Source organism: Mchenga conophoros, linkage group LG17 (assembly GCF_057382185.1).
Source record: "Mchenga conophoros isolate Kocher_MC1m ecotype Shallow Benthic linkage group LG17, M_conophoros_male_GT1.1, whole genome shotgun sequence".
Taxonomy (NCBI): Eukaryota; Metazoa; Chordata; class Actinopteri; order Cichliformes; family Cichlidae; genus Mchenga; species Mchenga conophoros.
In genome coordinates, this window is record NC_140542.1 from 25,310,991 (window position 1) to 25,334,550 (window position 23,560).

The 23,560-nt window shown below is 40.6% G+C and overlaps 1 protein-coding gene across 1 annotated transcript in view; it reads left to right on the top strand.

The window, feature by feature from the left end:
• Window positions 1–14,518: 14,518 nt before the first annotated feature.
• The window catches only part of acss3 (acyl-CoA synthetase short chain family member 3), a 66,022-nt gene continuing 56,980 nt past the window's right edge, over window positions 14,519–23,560 (top strand). The window contains exons 1-7 of the mRNA XM_085252619.1: window positions 14,519–15,007; window positions 17,549–17,693; window positions 18,368–18,556; window positions 20,090–20,224; window positions 21,869–22,009; window positions 22,692–22,772; window positions 23,045–23,140. Of these exons, the coding sequence (XP_085108745.1) occupies window positions 14,691–15,007; window positions 17,549–17,693; window positions 18,368–18,556; window positions 20,090–20,224; window positions 21,869–22,009; window positions 22,692–22,772; window positions 23,045–23,140 (1,104 nt within the window). The 5' untranslated portion in view covers window positions 14,519–14,690. The remainder of the gene's footprint in view (window positions 15,008–17,548; window positions 17,694–18,367; window positions 18,557–20,089; window positions 20,225–21,868; window positions 22,010–22,691; window positions 22,773–23,044; window positions 23,141–23,560) is intronic.

Sequence of the window (23,560 nt, forward strand, 5' to 3'; positions counted from 1 at the left end):
GAGAGAGAGAGAGAGGTTGGGAGTGGCTGGGAGAGGATTAGACTATCTCCATCCATCTCCGTCACCTGGTGCTGTTATCAGCTGTTTTGCACTTTATGCGCTGTTGTTTACGCTCTTAATGAAAAATAGTGTTCACGTTTTATTTGGCTTTTTTTTTTTTTTTTAAATAGAAAATCATTTGAATTTTTCAAGATGAAAAGGAATTTGATAACATATAAAAACCAAAAAATACATTAATTTTTTTTTTATTCTTTACATTAGATCAAAAATATACTGTCTACAAAAAAGTGTTGGAAGCGCTTTAAAAGTGCACTCTTTCTAATGGCCAGCAGGGGGAGACTCTTATGGTTGCACCAATACCTTGGCTTTAATTTATGATCTCAGGAAACTGTTTCCCCGATTAGTTTATGGTCGCAAATGCTAGTTTTGGGCCTCACTGAATACACCATAATGTTTAATTGAATAACTACGGACTTATTTAGATTAAAAAGGTAGACTAAAGCATAGTATGTTTTACTATGATTTACAAATCACTTGCCTATGAGGATGCAACGTCTCTTAGTGTCACATATTCCTCACATATGTCTTGATGCATGCTCAATCATCCAGGTAAGTAAATCCCAAAAGGTTGATTCTGTTCATCTGGATGAAAACGTTAGGTCCAGATGAACAGAATCAACCTTTTGGGATTCCTCACATCTGGTTTCAAAGCACCTTCATGCTTTACAACAGGGCTCTGAGAGGTCACAGTGCCTACATTTATCTTTAATACACAATCTTTGGATTAATCATGCGCTGTATATAAAAGATGGACTTGTGAAAACTTTGCCATACTCTGCAGTTTTTCTAATGGCTAACAGGGGGCAAAAAGTCTGATCGTATAGCACTGCAGTCTGACAATCATATATTTCATTTCGTTTTGCAAGCTACATTTAATTTGAAAAGCTGAGTTAATGTAACCTTATCTCAATGAATGAAATCGATAAATAAAAGACGTCCAGCTTTTCAGGAGAAAGAGTAATGTGGTAAGTTCAACAGAGAATGCGGCCGTGTTGTATTCAAAGTTTTAATGTTGAACATATTGTTTAAAAAACAGGATATAGGCCGCAGCTGTGATATCAGAGTTCCCTTTTCTTGATGGGTTTTCAGCAGCGTTTGGGAACTTAATTGCAATGTTCTACTCTTACGTAGGCACAAAAGGTTTTGTGAAAAGCACTGGTCCTGCTTCCAGACAGTCCAGTTCACCACAAAAGTGTTGCACAGAGTTACAGTCAGGACTCTGTGCACAACTCTGTCTTCTTGCATACCAAACAGGGTGAGCCATTTCTTAAAGAACCCGCCTTTGTGAATACAGACAATGTAAAACTGCCAGAGCACACCTCTTCTTTGAATTGATTTAAGTCCACATATTACTGAACATGTTTATTTTTTACAGTTTATCATAGCCATCTTCTTCCACTTATCCTATTCAGGGTTGCAGGGAGGCTGGAGCCTCTCATGGCCTTCACAGAGTGAGAGACCCTTTATTTCCCTGTGGGAAAAGCAATTCTCTGCATTTATCCCATCCTTAGTGTTTGAGGCAGTGGGCTCATGGGATCAACTCCACACTTCAAGTCTGTGCCTTGGTCAAGGGCACAATTACAAGAAAATTAACTGTTGGGGGAAAACTCTGTAAAAAACCCAGGAGAAATAAAGACACAATGAGACAAAGTTACTTTCTTTATCAAACGTGTACACGGGTGAGCTGCTAAGAACAACTCACACCATGCACAGTGGCTTGGTAATTTTTATAGGCACAGAGCACAGAGACAGTGAGAACAGGATAACAAATAATAAACAGATAAAATAAAACAACTCCATATATGGCGCTAGTCTCGTCAGCAGAGAGCTAGGGAAGATAAAACAATCTAAAACAATATGTCCCAGAAACAAGATGTGTTTGCTGGGAAAGTCTAAAAAGATAATTCTAAACTAATCTAACCATAGGCAGAGGGCAGACAAAAGGCATCTTTGTACATTTAAAAGAAGGTAAAGAAACATAGAATCATTTTTCCTGTAACATTCCCTCCTGTTTTAACTTATTTTAAATGCATACAACAATTGTCTGTGAAGGTTATTTATTAAGCATCTTTAGCAATTTTTTAATTTTCAAAATGTCAGCATAGCAGAAATGGAAGTCATTTGGTCTAAAGAATAAAACAAAAGAAAATAATAAAAAGAAAAACATAGTAAATGAAAATCATAGTAATTGAAATAACAAGTGGAATAAACAAGAAAAAATAATAAAACTAAAACTACAAAAAATAAAAGGATGAAAACTAAAATGAAAACTTTGTATTTAAAAATGATGAAAACCTAATATGTAAAATGAAAACTTCAAAAAATACAAGGATGAAAACCTTATATTTAAAATGATGCAAACCTTAAATTGAAAACTTTATATGTAAAATGATGAAAACTTCATATTTAAAATGAAAACTTTAAAAAAAAATAAAAGGATGAGAACTTCAAAGATAAAAGGATGAAACCTTTATATTTAAAATGAAAAACTTTATGTTTAAAACTGAAAACTTCAAAAAATAAAGGGATGAAAACCTGCATAACCTACTAATGTGTTAATCAGTGCGTGATCACTTGACAAGTCATTTTTAATCACCACGTCATTCATTAGCAGTTATTACAAGTTCTCCTCTAACAGAATTGCAACGGGATGCTGTTCTTCTTGAGGCACGGCAACATAAACAGTCATTGTAGTTGTTATCATCTTTGAAATCATTACTCTTAGACATGGCGCTGTAGCTGCTCCAGATGTGTGGTCAGTGACATATTTTTGCAGAATGGACAAATTCTGCAAAGCTTCATAAATGTCTCCTCCAGTTTCGTATCCATCAGGGATAAAAGTGCAACATGTTTCCCCGATCAGCTTGCAAACTCCTCCTTGTGATGCTGTTAGCAGGTCTAGTGTCAGTCTGTTCTGCAGCACCATCGTTCTGATGGCCTGCTGTTCTCCTGCTAAGGCCGTTCCCAGGGTCTTAGTCAAGTTGATGTGTCGTAGCAGAGCATATCGGTTGATTTCCACATGATTTCCACCTCGGCAACTCCAATGCCGGGGATCAAGCTCTGTAAGAATTTCACTCCTCCTCAGATGCGAAACTCTGGTTCCTTTACTGCTTGGTGCCGTCCGTGCACATCCTGTCTGGTAATGAGTCTTTGTTTGTAGTATCATTCGGTAGCTGTAGTTGGAGCGACAGTTGAGGCTCATCAGTGTCGCGTTACTGGCACAGGTTTCGTTGAGTGAACAGTCCATACACTTCCTCTCGTTCCTCGGTGGGCAGAAAGTGTATATGTATTTGCATAGCAGTCAGTTTTATTATTCAAGTAAGCTGTAGTGTTCATAAACTGCCACCAGAAATTAGTGGCATAGCCATGGGGAAACTTGGTGTACTTTCCTTTGTCATACAGTGTCTGCCTTTTCTTCATATAGCGTGACTTATTGTCCCTCACGGAAGCAAAGGTGAGAAGCCCGGCCATGGTCAGGGCCGCTGCAGTTGTTAAGAGCCACCACCTCATGACGACGGGACACACCCTCCTGTCGCGAGTAGACCCCCCGGCCAGGAAAGCTGACCCCTCCACCGGGCGAGATCACAACAAGTGGGCAAGCCTGCTGTCAGCTGTGTTTAGATGGCTTCACTTACTGGCTCTGATGGATGCAAGATGGTCGTTCCGCTATTTTGCAAGCTCCAGTTTTTCCTTTGGAGCACTTTGATCAGAACCCAGTCACCGGGCTGTGATCTGCAAGACACTTGATAGACATCATTACATTCTTCGTCATTTACAATCATCTCTTTATTTTCCTACAACTTAGACATAAGTTGTAGGGTTTATATAATGCTCAGGTTTCCCTGAGCATTATATTTTTGACACGTCATGCACGTTCTGACAAATTGTTTTGCTGAGGTTTCAAAATTTACAGTGTAGAAATGAGAGTTGACAATACTGGTCAGTCCCCCCGTTGACAAATGCGTACAGCCATGAGTCACTAATGCCGCCATTTTGTGGAGGAATTTTGGCAACACTGGCTTGCCATAACACATCATTAAGTCATTTGTCAGAACTGCACCGTGTTTTAGCCATTTTGCCTGCTCTGCTGTGCTTGCTGCTTTTGTTCATTTTTCAACACATCCAGTGGAATCTGATGTGTGTTCACTGCCATCAATGTGATGTTTGTGTTTTGTGCCGCCTATTTTGCTGCTCTGTCGGCAAAGTTGTTGCCTGTAGTAATGAAAGAGTCAGTAGGCGTTGTAAGAGGTTGGCATGCTGAACCAGGTTTCCAGTTGGTGTAATCATTCCTCTGTTATGCCAAATTTTTTGCAAAATGATGTACAGCAGAGAAAACATACTGGCTGTCTGTATGTATATTTATTAGTTTGTCTTTGTGTATTTAGCTTTCGTGTATCACAGCTATCAGCTCAGCGCTCTGTGCAGAACACGAAGAAGAAAGGGGTTTTGCTTCTATTATTTTACTATCTGTGGTTACTGCGTAACCTACACAATTTCGGCCTGTGCTGTAAAGTCAAATGCTGTTCTCCTAGCTTCCACACTTGCTGATCATAAGGTGGATCTGGGCCTGGAGTTTGTTTAAATCTCAGAATGTTGTGATACTCGGTCGGTTTCTGGAAAGTGGATGTGGCGGGTGTCATTTAGCATGCACTCAGGTTTAATACCAGAAAAGAATGGCACGACTGCTATCTTAAGTTTTGTCAGAGCGTCTCTACCTAGCAAATTTACTGGACACGACGGGTCATATGCATTTAATAAAGCACCTGCGGCCACTTGCTGTGTGTACTAGTTCTAAAAGGGCAGTTAATTGTTGTACAGTTGTGTGGCCTGAAGCTGACTTTACAACTAATTTGTCCTCTACTCCTACAATCTCGTGGGAAGTGACCTTCCTCTCCACGGTTCTAGCAGGCGTTGTCTCTATGTTATCTGCTGTTTCTGCGTGGCTGTCTGCAGCCTTGGTGTTTGTGACTTTGCTCGCCTCTCTGTTCCTGATAGCCACCTGCGGATTAGTGTTTTAGTCTATTGTCAACAGTCAGCCTTATTTTGAAGTTACAGAAAGCTTCTTCTTTTTTGTTCGTCTTGGTTTGGGAGAATAGATGCAACACTACATTTTCACTTAAGGCAGTTTTGAATAATTTCTAGTTTTTCAAACAATTCATGGATCTCACACATTTCAAACTTTCAAGTTAGGGTTGTTTCCCATTTATACATATATATATATATATATTTAAACTTTGCATTGCTCACAGCTCATAGCTCACAGCTCTAAACCTAGGCATTTTTCAATCATATGCCTAATCACTATGTGTCACTGTGATTCTCAAGTATTGTCACAAGTTCGTTTAAATTCGTTTCCAAAACCAACAAAATAATCAAACAAAAACAAAAAACATAAACGTGTCAGGACACAAAAGAAAAAAGAAAAATGCTGCCACCCGAACAAGGCAGAAGTCTCCATATGTTGGCTTTTAATAGCATGCAGCTTGTAACATGGTAGACTAATGTGTCTGTGTTAATTCAGCTCCATATTATTGTGTGAAGTTGCACTGGGTTGGGAGTGGTTTTGTGTGTGTGTCACATTTTTGGTGAGCCAATGGCTGGAATGAGGTTGGACTAATTAGAGGCAGGTGTACTTGATTGCACTGATACACTGGTCTACATATAGCCCACACTACAAACACTGCTGTGTTGTTTTGTCTCTCTGTGCAGGTATGTAATGTGATGAAATCAGATATGTTTGGGATGGATGGGTTTTGCCCTATGAATTTTATATTAAGTGTGTCGTTTTGTCTCTCTGTGCAGTCCAGGGCCTATTATATGCCACAGCCTAAAGGCAGCAGGGTTGCAGAGGCTTGAGTGACCACTGACTATATGCTTGCAGGGTGGTGGGTCTCCAAGGACAACTTCTAACCCTGTTAAAGGCAACATGTGGAGTGCAACTTGGCCGTGTGGCATAGCTGGCTCTGGCCTTGGGACTGTGTGTTTTTATACAATTCATAAGTGGGACACTGGACTGTTTTGTCTTTTATCTCTTGATATATTTTTCGTCAATAAATTATCTTTTAGAATTTTATTGACTGTCATCTTTTTGCCCACGACTGGGACGATTGGTCAGACCTAGAGTCTTTCTTTGGGTGTGTTACAGCAGCTTCTGCTCTAAAAGAAACAAATAAATAAAAAGAAAAGAAAATGTGTAACATGCTCATCAGCTTAGCAGTGTCTACATATTTAATTCAGCTTCTCAATCCTGTAGTTTTAGCTGTTGTCTACAGGGTTTTGCTTATTGGTTGTTATTATAGGTGTGCTCTATATCTCAGCAATGTGTCATTCTAGGATGATAGGTTTCAAGCTGGTCAAGTGCCTCTATGCACTTCATTAGTTTAGTTATTCTCTGTATTGTCTTCATCTCACATGTCATTACACTGAGTTTCAGCAAACCTTAAGCTTGATGCAGACTACTGCTTAACAATTATCCACCTCACATCATAACCGATTAAGGTGCCTCTTCATATTAATATTATGTCATTGTTAATATTATCCTCTTTGTCTTATATAACAGCAATAGCATAATATTTTATCAGTGTGTACCATTATACTACTCCTGAGCCAATTTGTTAGTTAGGATCATCTTATTCAGCAAACAGATAATTTAGAATTCATCCAATCTGCGGTCACATTTGTTCTCTCTGTTGCATGGTGGACCAGGCAGTTCTATTATAATATATTATTTATATTTTATTTTGTATCCATCAAGGGCTTCAGATGACCTGCAGAATCATCCTTTTCCCAGGGTGGAGACAGTTACCTTTTCACACACTGTCCTTGGCTGAACAGTGACACAGCCTTAATATACCTTATTTATTTTATTAAAATATTTTCATGTGAATTATTTGCTTTATATTCATTTTATACATTGTGGGCATGGTCATCATGCCAACTGTGTTTCATTGTTAATATCACTTTACAGGTTGTTATCCTTGCTATTATTAATTTCAAATACTCTAAAGATAATTTCTACTGTAACTTTCCCTTTATTCATCTTTATTTCGTACTTCTTATATTTATATCTACTCAGTGGGGTCTGTTTTCAACCCTTTTAAACTACTTCAAACTACTTTGATCTCTAGTTTTCACCTAATAAGGGATTATTATGTTCTTCCTGATATGGGTGTTGCTGCAGATGCGGCTGCAGGAGTGAGTGATGGTTTACTAAAAGGATTGTGGGAACTGCACAGTGTCTCGTCTTCTGGTTTTACTAAACTGGCAGTTGAGTTCTATTCTTCTGACTGTTTATATTTTGTTTTCTTAAATCTCTCAGTTTACAGACACTGTTTTTGTCCGGCGTCTGGACTTTTCTTTTCTCACCACTGCTCGTCAGCAGGAGTGAGTTTTAATTTCACTTGCTTGATTACCCATCTTATGTATTTACTTATTTTTGTTTAAGTAATATATACACGATACAGCTGCTATCACCTTCGCTGGTATTAGAGACGAGAGTGGTTGCTCACACGCCCTTCTACTTTCGGACTATTTCCAAAAGCGGTGTGAACTTTACGAGACGGAACTCGACCGTTCTCTCAACTCACCAGCACGTCAGTGAATAGCAGTAAAAGAAAAACACAGTAGGAGCAGCTCAGTCTCTTATTGGACCGTGAAAATTCAGCTTGCTCCGTTAATTAAAACAATACACACACACACATTCACATTCACACCTATTCGCGCGATCGGAACCCTTATCATAAGGGGAGCTGCCAGTCTTTCTGTAGACGAGCTACTTATTCCCTAGACCCTGTCTAGACCCAGCTGGGGGAGCTACCCAGAGCTCCAAACCTAACCCACAGAAGTGGGGAGCTTCCAGTCGACGAGCTCCAAGCTACCAGCCGACGAGCTACTTTAAACCCACAGAGGTGGGGAGCTTCCAGTCGCGACGAGCTACTTTCGCTATTTTAAATTCCCTGAATTTAAAATACGCTTTTACGCAAGATTGTGTCAGTGTGTCTGTGTCTACCTGGTCGGTGTCGCCGGGTCTGGTCCACCTCGATCGGGCCCCACCACCGTGGGTCGCTTTCTAGAACGTTGGCCAAGACTCGAATTTAACGCCCTTGGTCTTTGACCACACACCTAGTGTGTGGGCTGTCGACAGACGAACAACGTGGACTGGTCACGGAGATGGGACACGATGGAGGCGCTCCGGCTCCGAAGGACCAAGAAATGTTGGGGGAAAACTCTGTAAAAAACCCAGGAGAAATAAAGACACAATGAGACAAAGTTACTTTCTTTATCAAACGTGTACACGGGTGAGCTGCTAAGAACAACTCACACCATGCACAGTGGCTTGGTAATTTTTATAGGCACAGAGCACAGAGACAGTGAGAACAGGATAACAAATAATAAACAGATAAAATAAAACAACTCCATATATGGCGCTAGTCTCGTCAGCAGAGAGCTAGGGAAGATAAAACAATCTAAAACAATATGTCCCAGAAACAAGATGTGTTTGCTGGGAAAGTCTAAAAAGATAATTCTAAACTAATCTAACCATAGGCAGAGGGCAGACAAAAGGCATCTTTGTACATTTAAAAGAAGGTAAAGAAACATAGAATCATTTTTCCTGTAACATTAACCCAGCATGTTTTGATTGTTGGACAAACTGGAGCAGTTGGAGGCCACGGAGGTGTGGGGAGAATAACCAAACACCACATACAAGGGCGTTACCTTTGCCATGATTCAACCCTAGAATCGGAACTAACAGCTAGTCACCGTTACTACAAGATGATTTTCTATTCAGTGCTGTCTACTTGACTCGACTCACCTTAAGTGCCTTTGATAAAAGCAGGCATCTCAAAGTGCTTTTGATGGCAAGCCCATAAATGAAATTACACGCAAATGTCAGACACAAAACTGATTTTAAAAACATACATTACAACCTTAACAACTAAGCATAAAGATATAACACTTCAGTACTTCAAGTCAAAAGCCAAATTAAGATTAAGATAGATCTTTATATTCCTGAATATCGAGAGAGCTCTGCATTCTGACATCAGGAGTGTTACTCAGTTTAGGCTCATAAAAACAAGAGGTAGCCTGACTAGTGCTCTCATGGGACACATAAGATACCTTTTAAAAGAAGAGGGATGGCGGACCTTAGTCATTAAGCTAATAATATGTTGAAAAACAGTCAAAATTGGTATTCCATCTGTCACAGTAATGTATTTGAAAAGTTTCACCATATTGCAGTCAACCAGCTCGACCTGGATTGCATGCTGAATCTCACAATGATGCTCACATGTGTGTTTTGTGCACACATGAACACTTACACAGCTATAATCCTTGCACTTCAGAGATCAGGTGATTGCAACCAAGCTTGTCGTGAAGGCTCATTGTGAACCACTGAGGCATACCGCCTGTTATCTTCTCTCCTGGGTACATGCACTGCATACAGCCAGATAAGGACCGAATGACGGTAGTGAACCTAAATTGGAGGGCTTAAGAATTAATCCTCATGTTTATGTGCTACCACAGAATGGTGCCAAACCGCTGGTTCTCTTCATTTACTGTAGATCTGTTGCCTAATGGTGCCTGCTGCTTTGGCGTGTCTCGTATATGGGCAGACATTACAGCTGACAGAAGCCATGCTCAACAGAAATAAGAAGAGATTCCCAGGTTGGAGAGATGCTAAGGCAGCATGACGTGTCACATGGCTCACAAAACATGACTTCGCCATGACAAATGCAAGTTGTAAACATGAATACACACCTGAGGCAATGACTAGCACTTATACTAATATGTGCACAGCTGTTCAGAGCAAAACCTAGGCTCATAAATACAGATATTTTACTTAAATCCCATTTATCTTGTCATGCATTGCACTAAATATTTTAGCCCACACCCAGCTGGGAGGCAAATACCACACCTCTTTACCTCACTTCACTTCAAATTGGCTGCTATATCTAAAACATTAAATAAATTTAACGTACCCCTGTTGTATATCATTTAAATTCCATTCTCAGCACTTTTAAATATTTAACAGCTTCCTCTGCATTTGAATTAAACAGTTTCTAAACTTGCACGCTTCTTACAAACACATAGTCCTTAAGTAAAAGCAAGTTCAATCCACCAACAGTCCCACACAGCTGTGTGCAGATGCAAAATAGTGGTGAGTGGTAGGCTGCAAGGACGGTTTGAGAGGGCGAGGGCTTAGAGAGCACACAGAAAGAGGGCACGGCGAGATTACAGGCTTCCATCTATATGGGCTGGAATACAGGTCTGCTTTTTTTTTACGAGGTTGGGATTATGCTGCACTGGTCTTTAAGCCGCAAAGCTGCAAGTGAATTGATTTCTGAAATGCCTCCACTTCCACGGAAGGAGATGCAAGAGGCCATGTGGACAGGGCAAATACAGACGGCTGGACTGTTTGCCTAGCAGATCAAAGCTCAGCGCATTAGCCAGTGTGCAAGTTCTATTTGTATCTTCAATTCCCATCAGTACCCATTCAAATTGAATTCAACAGGTAAGGTCATATGGGCATTTGGGGAAAAATTGGAACCTTATTCCTTTTCCTGCCACACATTCGTAAAAAAGATCAATATCACTCACATGGCTTTGATAAAAGGCTAATAAAATCCATAAAGGTTAGATTTTGTTTGGTTGATACAGAGAGTAAAGCTTTTATAAAACAGTAGCTCGAATATATCCGACTGTGGTTTTACGGTGAGGGAAACGAGTATTTCACTAAATGATAACATGGGTTTCATTTCCAGGTAACAACTGCTTATTAAAACAGGCCATTATTAAATTTGTCAACCATCGACTCCAATCCTTGTGCCGCACTGACTGTGATCCATCCGGCATGCCACAGTGGGAAAAAAAAAAGATGAAAATTTCCTGTTGAGCGATAACGTCTCGACAATAAAGTATTTATTGGATATTTTGTGTTAGGATGACAGGCTGCTTTTCCACAGCAGCTGGGTTGCTTATATTGCTCCATCAGACGGTGCCAGGCAGATAATGAAAAAAACATCATCTTGAAAAACGTGTGACAGATAATTCTTTAAAATTGTATTTATTCCTTAACGAGACAAGTTGATGCAACTAATTTCCTGTGTATGAACAACCAAGTGAAGGATGGAGATGCGCATGCACTTCTCCAGGCTGTTGTGTAAACTATGAATCTCACAGTTAAAGTTTTGTTTTAAGGCAAGTCAAGATGCACTTTTGTGAGTGGGTCTCAAAGTTTGGCCAAACTTTGGATGTGTGGATAACCGGGGGGGAGGAAGTAGAGTACCAAACTGATCCTTGTTTTGAAATAACCGAGAGTTTGTTAATCTGCTGTTCTTCCGTTCATATGACAGAAAATCATCTTTCTTCTTTATTGTTAATATCTGCTAAGAAAAAAAGACAGTTGTGGGACATTTACACTCAATGGTCACTTTATTAGGTACATCTATTCAACAGCTCATTAACACAAATATCTAATAAGCCAATCATATGGCAGCAACTTATTGCATTTAGGCATGCAGACAAGGTTAAGACAAGGTTCAAACTAAGCATGGACAAGAAAGGTGATTTAAAGTGACTTTAAATGTGGCACGCTAGCTTGTACCAGACGTTGGTCGGAGTACTTCAGAAACTGCTGATCTACTGGGATTCTCCCCTTACATCCCCTTCCTTGATTTCTGCTGCATCATTCAGATGGTAGGATCAGAATTTGGTGCAAACAACAAGAAAGCGTGGATCCATCCTGCAATAGCTCAGCTTCTTGGTTGCGTCTGATGGTGTGGAGGATATTTTCTGAGCACTCTTTGGGCTGCTTAGTACCACCTGAGCTTCATTTTAACATAACAGCCTACCTGAGTTTTGTTGCTGACCATCTCCATCCCTTGATGATCATAGTGTAAACAATTTCTGATGGCATGCTATCTGGACCGAAATCTTTGATGAATGTTTATTCATATTGAATCTATGCCATGAAGACAAGAGTTCTGAAGGCAGAAAGAATCCAGATACTCATGAAGTGTACTAATCAAATGGCAGGTGAATGTAATTGGCCTTCTGAAGTCAGGCAGGCCAGCACACAGAGAACCCCACCTTCAAATACTATATCGAACAAAGCCTGTCACACTGATTGTGACCCACTTCGGCAGCACCACTATGGGATTTAAACCTCTAATACAGAGTGTGAAACATATGGCCTGTCAGCTATAATCTGCACATTAAAAAGCCCACTGCAGTGGACAGCTCTGCAGAGACAGAAAGATGAAAACAGAAGAGAAAGAAGGGACATTATAAAGTGCTCGGTGCACTTGAGAGTTCAAACTGAGCTGTAGATGGCCCATGGACAGAAACAAATTTGGCACCCAAGCTCTAACAGACTACTGACGCCCCCTTCAGGGAAACAGCACCAATTTACTTTGTCAAGTAGTAATGGCTGATTGTGTGACGGCATCATAATTCCATCCTGATGCTTTCTGCAAACTGAAAACATGAATACATCCCAATGTATATTGAGCTTTGTCAAAGCCTTGAAATATACCTCAGTCCAACTTCATCTCATCTCCTCTTTTATCATGAATGCACTAAGAGCATAATTAACAAGGGGTAATGGCTTTCACCTTTATTTATTTCCTGTAATGACTGGGTGCCTCTAGTATTTTGTATATGAAGCAATTGCTGAAAGTAAATTCACTCAGCTCTAATAAACCGCTATGAAGTATCACTCACTTAAAACCATGAATGATATTGACTGAAATCATTCGTTAGTCTTTCTGACAACTGCATCTAAAACCCATTCAGAATGTAAAACAGCGATCATTATCTTCAAACGAATTTGATTTTCAAACTGACACTGCGGGCTAGAGTGATGAATCATTTCTCCATCGGTTTCTGAAGGGCAGTCGGCTGATTTCTGCTTTAAAACATTCACACTCATCACATCAAATCAAGACGGAGGGCTTATATAAAGTTATGAAAAGTTTAGGGTCTGATTAGCCTGTGAAAGTGGTTAATAGATAGTGGTCTATGCACGTAAGGTGCCAGAGAGAATGATACATATTCAGCCAACACCATCTACTCTAATATATATATATATATATATATATATATATATATATATATATATATATATGGCAGTTCCTTGCTGTGATTTAGTGAGACCTTTTGGCCAAACAAATTATAGCATGAGAGGAGAAAGCATGGTTGAAATATGATGAGATTTGAATCAATACTTAATTTAAAACTGAAAAAGAAAGAAAATGATAGTTCTGTTATGCTCAAATACCTGGAGGATAAGACGTGCAGGTGATGGGTGTAAGAAGGCATCAATCAGTTGCTGATTACTGATATCTTTTGCCAGCTGGGATAAAGATTTAACTTTTTATTCCCCCCCACTTTTACTGAAATGGTGACAAGTGTCATAGAGCCAGTAGCTGCAATCCAACTCAAGTTGACCACCTCTGGTGGAAAGTAGTGTTGTGCCACAGTGCAAATTTTAGTATCCATCTGATACCATGGGGCTTTTTGAGATGTAAACAGCAATGTAAATGTTCCTGTCTCTAAAGGATCTCTCTGTGTTTAAATGTGCTGTAGGAGGCTATAAATAAAACAGAAGTCACAGTCAACACAAGAAGGTCCAGATACTTTTCATAGTGCACGTTTGAGGTATATTTTTTCATTACCAAAAATAATCTATGTAAGACATCAGTGGACTACACACTAAACACACAGGATTTAAAGAAAGTATCGATCTTATAATGCTGATATCGTTCTGATACCAATAACGAAACTATCATTGCACCACCTATACTGGACAGTTCAACTGCTCAGCACATATAAACATAAACAGGTGATCTGAAATATCTGATGGATGAGTTATTTAACGAGGGGCACACTTCTTCAAGGGGTCAGCTGTATTATGGGTATTTACCAGTGATAGGGAAAGAAGTGCATGAGGCGGCACAATCTGAGAGGACAAAGAGCTGCTGCCGCTGCTCATGTGCTGTGATTGTATTGGAAAATCGGCTTAATGAAAGATACAAATATTCTTAAGGCTTTTAAATGACTCTACACGAGTAATTATTCCCATTAATACCCACAAGCAAACAAATGAATGCACGCCATGATCAGTTTTAGCAGATGTGGGGCTATTTGCATTTTTCCACTCAAGGGGGAGTATTGATATTACCTCGAGGACAATTAAAATTTAATGATGCTGGAAGTAAACAAAAATAAATAAATAAGTAAATCCGGTGGACAGGAGGTACAGTTGCTATCAACAATGTTCCTCTCTTCTTTGCACTGCACGGCAGAATTCTTGCTTAAAGTTAGAAAAATGTCTTGGGATTATTTTCCACCCAAAATAGTTGGTTTAAGAAAGCTGCGGTGGAGCTTATGTGTTGTGTAATCACGCTGACTGTGTTTTAAAATCCTCCTGCAGCATCAACTACATCCAGTTCATAGTTCACAGCCTTCCCTGAGGCACTTGTTAAGAATTTCTGCAGAAGTCCTCTGCCTTTAAGCGGGCCCGGATGACGTCGCTTAGCATTGAACTCTAGAAGCGGGCTCCAAAGCTGCACACAAAAACAAGAGGGACGCGGGAAAGCAGCGTGGAAGTTCAAAAAACGCCCCCAGCAACAATGCTTCTCAGGGTAAAACACTCAGTCCAGCGCCTGAATAACTGCGCTCCTGTCCTGCGGAAGAAGACACTCGGGAGGTTTGCTTGGACTCTCTGTGCAGCAGCAAAGCGAAATGCAGGTGAAGCATCTGGGAGTTTTAAGTCGCACTTCCCCACGCAGTGCTGCAGAAAGCATGCGTCTGATGCTGCGTACAGCCGAGTCTTCGCGGCGGCCAGGGACAACCCTGAAAAGTTTTGGGCTGACGTGGGGCGCGACATAAACTGGTTTGAGCCGTGGAGTAAAACTCTGCACGTTGAGGATCCGGTGTTCCCAAACTGGTAGGTTTCAGTGTGAACTACACGTGAACTGCAGAACAGCTGGTGTTAAATGTTGTGTGGGCGAGTTGGAATGAAACGTGGTAAACAACCTGTGCGTGACCGCCACCTCTCTCATGAGTGAACTCAACGCGTTCTCTCATGTATGATAATATCCCATAGAGAGGACACACGCCCTCAATAATCTCATTACCCTGAAGGTGTTATTTGCTTAGTAATGAATAACTTTTGGACAACTCACATAGAAACCACGATATTGTGGTTTATTTTCTCTTCATCCAGCACACATAGCTTCCTCATTTTACTCCTTTATGCGCGTGACTGTACGATTAACAACTGGATAACCTGGAGGGTTGTCCTGTTGTGAGTGGTTGGTTTAGGAAGGGGAAACGTCAGCTCTGTTATGATTGGTTATTAAGTTGTTAGCGATCCCTGGAGGAACGCCTATTTCTTCTGTGATTGGTAGTTTTGCTGAGAGCCAATGGGTGACGCTCAGGAACTGTGTGGACTTCAAACGGCTCTGCTGTTGATGGAATCGCGTGGACCCCAGAAAACAAACCACATTTTTGCTTATTGCACTATCCTGGGTGCTGTTAACAGACAGCTGCAAAGTTCACTACCCAGATGATTATTTGAATCAGGTATTTAGAGCAGGGAAGTTCCCAGGAGAACCCCTATATGGTAACACTTTGAAAGCATTAATTGGTGGGATGTATATCTGTCTGGTATTAAATTATGACCACCTGCCTCCTTTTTTTTTTTTTTTTTTTTATGGAGCCCCCTTTCGAAACAAATGTGGAGGCATGGACTCTCAGTAGGCTTGCATTCTTTTCATAGTGCATTCTGCTGCCAGCTGTTCACCAGGTAAAGAATGCACAGCACCCAGCCATCCATATGATGTAAAAGAAATTGTGACTCATCAGAGTCTGTTGTCCAGCTGTCCAGTTCTGATGCTCATGTCCCCCTTCTTCTTGGTTTCGGCAGTGGTTGGGGGGTAAGCATGGGGACACTGACTGGTTTTATGCAGCCATATATTAAAAAAAAAACGGCAATCCACTGTGTATTCTGATACTTTTCTATGGTGACAGAATACAACATAGAAGGGAACTAGCATTACATTTTTTTTGGCAATTTGATTCTACAGCGTTCTTCTCCCATGTGCATCATTGAGCCTTGCCCACTCATGATGCTGTCACTGGGTCACCACTGTGTCTTCCTTGGACCATTTTTGAGAGTTACTGAAATGCAATTCTTTCCTTTTTACAGAGGGAACGAATATGATTGAACATTTAAGGCGGTTCCCTGTGAGAGTGAGAACAGTTAACTTAATGGGCATGTCAGTGAGGAAGGATGGTCCCCAAGATGAGGCTTGAGGAATAATTAGGAAATCAAGGGTCAGTCAAGAGTCAGAAGTATGATATATGTTTGGGTAAACAATACTGTGTGTACGTAGGTGATGATGATTGTATATGTGTGCATGTTGGGGGCATGGAGAGGATATTGTAATGGAGTACCAGACTGCACTAGTACTCCAAAAGTTGAGTACTATCCTCCCCCCGAAGCTCCAAAAAGTAGGATAAATATATATATATTTTTTTTATCAAAGAAATAAAACACAAGTCGTTTCATCAGGTTGCTGCCACCTTAAAGGGTTAGTAGAAAAAAAAAATTGTCTCAGAGCACCACTAGTTTTGGCCAAGCAGCCAACTAGCAACAATTAGATATGACAAAGTGTCAAATTCCCAGATTTTAAAAGCAATATTTTTTCTGTTAAATATTTAAAAGTAATATTTTCAGAACAGATGTTATGGTTTGGCCTGACATGTTCAGGGCATTTATTAAACAAACAAAAAATTGGAAACCATTAAAACTATCAAAGGATGTGAGGTGATTAATGTGGTTAGTTTCCTACGATGTGCAAAAGATAAATTAAAAAAGGGTAATTATACCTGCATCCACAGTTAAAGATGTGAAAGTAAATTATAGGATGCTTACAGGAAAAAGAAAAAACAAAATGTAGCTGTAAAACAAAACAGCATGTGGCACAGCAGCCTGCACTGAGAATAGTATAAACTGAAATTCCTTTCTTTTTTCTTTTGTTTTGTGGGTGGAGTTGTCAGCTATACCATGTATCATAGGAAAAGAGAGCTGTCTGAATGTGCTGCAGTGAAAATGAAGGACACGGCCACCGTGTCTGTATGTCTATGTGGCTTCCAAAACAGCAGATCCCAGACACCATCTGCTCAACCTGCCTGCTGCTCTTTATCCATATGCGCAGTGCCAGAATGAGCTCAAACGATTGCCTTATCAAGAACATTGGTTCACTGTGTGCAACTGTCAAAAGCAGCTGCATATGTTTGGCTCAGGCTGGTTTTTTATTTTTTTAAAAATGAGCTCTAAACCAGGCAAAAACCCATATTATATGCTGGTAAAGATGCTGGCACATGACTGGTCACCTGAAATATGTTTGCTAACTATAGTATTGACATGCGTCTCTGTTCATGTGTCCGTTACTTGTTGTTTGAAGGTGTATGTCTCTGTCAGGTTTGTCGGCGGAAAGCTAAACATGTGCTACAATGCCGTCGATCGACACGTAGAAGGCGGCCGTGCAGAGCAGCCTGCGATCATATACGACAGCCCGGTGACCGGAACTAAACAGATCATCACTTTCAGGGAACTTCAGGACCAGGTAAATAGTTTTAATAAAAACCGAGCTTGCAGAATTGAACAGCACATGGACATAGATGGCAGTATGATATGACATTATTTTGCAGCATGAAACAAATTATGGGATTATGAGCATGTTAAAGTAGAAACTGTAATGCTCTCTGGACATTAAATATCAAAGAGTTGGCCAAGAGTTTTGTAGCATGACGGCTGGTTTGAACCATAATTAGCATATAGATAGCAAACAAAAGAGAAGAAAGAAGGGAAAATGATTGAGTCGATTGACATTTGGACCAATTATTCTGTTAAAACAACTCAATCTTTTTTTCTTTCTTTTTTTAAATGAAAAAAACTATTTGGGGGTCTTTTTGAGGGTCTTTTTGGCCCAAGGGCTTAATGACATTTAATGAAATTTAAGAGATACTGACTTTCTTTCTATATTGTTTCCAACTGAAGCTAATTAGTAATTGGACCATGGATAAATTAAGCATTTCTTTCTACATTAATTATCCAACAACATATGCAGCATGCATAAGACTATTCCACCCTTGTTATCAGCTCTGCTTTGTGCTAGCATATTGGTTACGGTTGTTGTGAGCAGACATTTAAAAATAATTCATGCAGGAATTTAAGAAAAAAAGATTGGAAACTTAGAAAAAAATCTGTGCTTTGTCTCCATGTGTCTCTGCAATCCAGGTGTCCAGGTTAGCAGGAGTCTTGGTGAAGAATGGGGTACAGAAAGGAGACCTTGTTGTCATCTACATGCCCATGGTGCCACAGGCCATGTTCACCATGTTGGCCTGTGCACGGATCGGTGCCCCACACAGCCTCATTTTTGGCGGCTTCGCCTCTAAAGAGCTGTCTGTCCGCATCAATCACGCTAAGGTTAAGCGCTGCTTGTGCTTAAAATTGATCTTTTTTCTGAGCCTCAGCAACAGGGCTGCATGAACTGTATTATATCCGTACTCATTAAAAACCAGGGACGGGCTGAAGTTGGGCTAAGTCTTTGTTCATTTTCTGTATTTACATGAAGTAAGCAGATGCGGATCACTGCAAATACCAGTAATTGGACAATTCTGACTTTTATGTGCCATTAGCTAAAATACTTAAAGACATCTTAAATACTAGAGCCAGAAGAAAGGTGTCTTTTTTCATTTACAGTGCAAAGATCTCGCCTTTCCTTTCAGAACCACTGGTAATGATTTCCCTGGCGTCTCCAGTGAGATTTTATAATAATAATAATAATATGAGAATAGAAAAATTAATGTGGAAGAGACGTCTTTATACTACAAATGTGAATGAACTGCAGTGAGCATTGCTTTCTTTCTTTGCTTTCTTTCTTAGGGGACAATTAAGAGTAAACTACGACATTTTAACACAGAAATAAATGCTTATGCAGTTTAGCATAAAGCATGTAAATGGTAAAAAAAATGGCCTGTATTTATATAGCGCTTTACTAGTCCCTAAGGACCCCAAAGCGCTTTACATATCCAGTCATCCACCCATTCACACACTGGTGATGGCAAGCTACACTGTAGCCACAGCCACCCTGGGGCGCACTGACAGAGGCGAGGCTGCAGGACACTGGCGCCACCGGGCCCTCTGACCACCACCAGTAGGCAACGGGTGAAGTGTCTTCCCCAAGGACACAACAACTGAGACTGTCCAAGCCGGGGCTCGAACCGGCAACCTTCCGATTACAAGGCGAACTCCCAACTCTTGAGCCACAATCGCCCCGTGTATTCTGTTGCTTTGCAGAACAAATTTGTTGTGAAATATTAATTTTGCATAACCTACCGAAACGAAACATAGAGAAGCTTTCAAGAGAATATAACCAATACTGGAACCAAAATGTGTTTGCCAAATAGGAGAAGTGTCCTTTACCGTTTTGGTCATGTACATTCCAAATCCAAGAATTGGTAGGAACACTGAGATCTTGTGCAGAACCCTGAGTTTGTGAACTACATTTGACAGGACACCAGAGCAGACTTAACCTCCTAAGACCCGAACTCTTCCACGGCATGCATTTTTAATTTCTCTTTGATATTTGGGCATATTGGGGCCCGATGAACGTAAATACAAAGAATTACCAGATTTTTTTTTTATTTTTATTTTTTTAAAACCTTTGTTTTTATGAAAAATAAGAGCCACATATGAGGATATTCGTTAAAAATTTTGATAGAACAGTAGCAGTATAATGTCCTCGTAAGTGGATATCAGGCCCTTGTAGAGCAAAATTGAGTATTTTGGTCTAAATAACCCAAAATGTGATGTCCACATATGTGGACGCCAGGTACTAGGAGGTTAAACCTGTAATGGCTCATTTGGTAGAAAGGCAGAAAAATGACTGATTCATACCTGAGTGAGCTATAAGCTTGTTACACTTGAACCTAAATTCCCAAATGATCTGTTTTTCAGCCCAAGCTGTTGGTTACAGCCTCATTTGGCATCGAGCCAGGCAGAAGAGTGGAGTACATCCCTCTGGTGAAGAAGGCCCTGGAGATGAGCTCTCACAGGCCCACGAAAGTCCTCATCTACAACAGGCCAAACATGGTAAAAACCATAGCAAAAATGTTATTTTCCTTTTCCACAGTAAGCAGCAGCACACTTAATGACTCATTGAAATCATCGAAGGTGTCGGTCGGAGGCAGGGATTTTTGTGGAGCCTGCACTTCTCGGCTGTTGCCAGGTTCGAACTCAAAGGTATTTCCGTGCTGGCTTCAGCCTGGAGCCATTTTCAGCTGCTGCTCGGTGACGGCGAGCAGATGTTTGGTTCTGCTTCACTTTTATACAGACGTCAATTAAACACTGCTGAATGTTATGTTTGGTGAACTTAACATTTCCTCTAACGGAGATTGCGGAGTATTGTCGTTTCTTTACTCGAACTGAATTGCTACCATCCGTGCCTCTGTTTGAGCTACTGCTCTCTAGCCCTGTGGTGAAATAAAATGAACATTGCACAGTTTATTTTATCTTGTTGCGCCTGTCTGGTCTTATCTGTCAGGAAAGGATCCGGTGAATTAAGAGCGCCCGTTTGGATTTTTGGGAGATTATATACATGTCGGACACAGGGAATGTGTATACAAGAAATTCACGGGCAGCTCAGTGCCATAAAAATCTGTGAACCACTACTTTAGATGGTTGCAGCTGCTTTGCAAATTATTGCATTCGGTAAGCTGGAGGTAGCTGTTCCGTAAGCGTTGTTAAATCAGCCAAGATGGTGCTCTGTCTGTGCTTTCAGTGAAGTGAGTAAAAAGTAATGCGCATAGGAGAGCTAAAATGTCTGTGGGAGATGTGCCTGTGCCTCAAGAGTCTGAGTGATATTGATGATGTCTTCATCTTGACACTCTTTTATGGAAGCCAAGGGAGGGGAGGGAAAAAAAAGATTTGAGGATTTCTTTATCCCTCCAAAAGTGATTAAATGTTAATGGCAGTATCAAAGAGACGTCTGTGTTTGAAATGAGAAGAATTGTCAGCGGCAGCAGATGTAAGGGGCAATAATCTATGACCTGAAATGATTGCTGCTTGCCAGATTGCGATGACAGATGGGAGTTGGAACATAATATAAATAAAGGAATATATATTTACTCAGCATGTGAGACTGACTCACTTCATAGGCAAGCAAATAAAGCAAGATGGTCAAAACCATCGGAGTCAGTTGAATTGATCCTCATAGTTCACACTCCGAGAGCTCATCTATGTGACACTTTGTGACAAATAAATAACTGGGAGATATGATCGGCTGCTTCGCGAGTGACTGTCTCATCCTGCGGCGATCGTAAAACGAGTCATTAGCAGCGGCTGAACTTCCACAGTGAGCAGGAGGAGGCTGTCGCCGAGCAAATGAATCGCGTTATCTTCGCAGATGTGAAAGAATCAAAATAAATGGCAAAATATGTTTGGCTGCATGCAGCATGCAGTTAGATCCATAAATACTTGGATGACGGCACAGTTTTTGTGTTTTCGCCTCTTTAGAATGCTACTGTGGATTTTAAGTCGAACAGTCGTGACATGATTTGAAGTAATCAGCTTGAATTCAAGAGTTGGATTAAACGTTGAGGGATTACAGCCATTTTTAACACAGTTCCCCTTTTTCAGAGTGCATTCAGATCCATGTGATTTATACCTGGGTGTGCTGCCAGGTACGTTAGATCTGGTGAAGACTGTATGTCATCTCTATTTTTCTTTATATTTCAGGAAAGGGTATCGATGAGTCGCGAGTTGAGCCTGGACTGGGATGAAGAGATGGCCACTGCTAGGCCACATGACTGTGCCTCTTTGCCCTCCAACCATCCGTTGTATGTACTCTATACATCTGGGACCACTGGGACGCCAAAGGTACTGGCAGCTATAACCATACACTCACATGCAGATGAGTTACAGGGTTTACTTTTAGCTGTGTTTGACTAGACGCTGCTCATTCTGTATGCAGCAGCTGTGTGACTCATCTGATCTTTGAGCCTGCAAAACAGTCCAGGCACAATCTAAACACCCCCAACATGACATAAATAAGACAGAAGTTTTCCAGAGTGTGAGCTGAACCTCTTGCAGGAGGAATTACCTGCAGGCAATTTCAAATGGAGGGGAAAAAAAGCCCTGGCTCTTTTCAAATAGCATAGTTTTGTCTTTGACCAACAGATGATATAAAATATCCTCCTGCTGGCTAGTTCCTGGGCTTAATAGTGCGGTTTTTGCCAGTTTTTTTTTTTTTTTTTTTTCCTGTGCAATTTCCCATGAATTTCTCAGTTATTGCTGTAGGGAGACCATAACTTTGAGAAGGCACACTCAATAGCTGAGGATGTTAGGACACACTATTTTGCTCAGGAATGTTTAGACAGCGCTATTAACTAATAAAAGGTGGGTGCCGGTTTGAGACGCAGTCATCTAGAAACAAGCTGCCATCCCCTTTGGAAAGGCAGCGCCAAGTGGCTGGTTTAAAATTGATATTAAACCCGTGCGTCTTTGCTTAGTGCAGTACCTGCCACCGGTCTTAATGTTTTTCTTATCTCCCCCCTCCCAGGGTGTTGTGCGAGACACTGCAGGCTATGCTGTGATGCTGAAATGGACCATGTCAAATATTTATGGACTCAGTCCCGGAGAAGTAAGACAATAAAGCATCCGCTTCTGAGGTGGTGCCATGCTTAAGAACAAAGAGCATACAGAGACAGACTGCTCTCTGCTTGAAAAGACCTCTGACTACCATTTAAACATACAATAGACAATAATCCTACACTCAACTTGCGGTATTTCATTTTCACTATACAACTGGCTGTTCTGTTTACATTTATTATGCCTTTAAGTAAAATGAGTTTTTACTTAATTTTTCATGCATTTTTGTTGTGACAACTCGGTACATTGATCCCTTTTTGGCAGGTTTGGTGGGCAGCTTCAGACCTAGGCTGGGTGGTTGGCCATTCTTATATCTGCTATGGTCCTTTGCTACACGGTAACGGCACTGTTCTCTATGAGGTACGTACCTCCGAGTTTAATATCTCAAACTAACTACTGCGGTGTTAGATTACAACAGGAAGTGCCAGAATATGTGCAATAAAACCTTAAATGAACAATGTTCAGAGCTAAATAAGTTACACCTTTGTTGGCTCGACAAACTGAAGCCAGCCACTGTTGGTTAAAGACTACAGTTTATGTGGAGTGAAACTGAAGAAGTTCAAGATGTGGTGAACTGTGTGAACCTGTGTCCATATTTGAGTCTAGCTGCTGCAGAGAAGCTGCAGCTCTGACTGTGCCAGACTTTTGCTCCTTTTATTGTTTGGTTATTGGTACCAGTCAGTTGAACACCAGCACATAGTCTACACCTTCCAACCCGGGTATTAAAGAGTTTTTAGTTTGCAGGATGCATTTGTTGGACTTGAGTCTTTAAATTTCCTG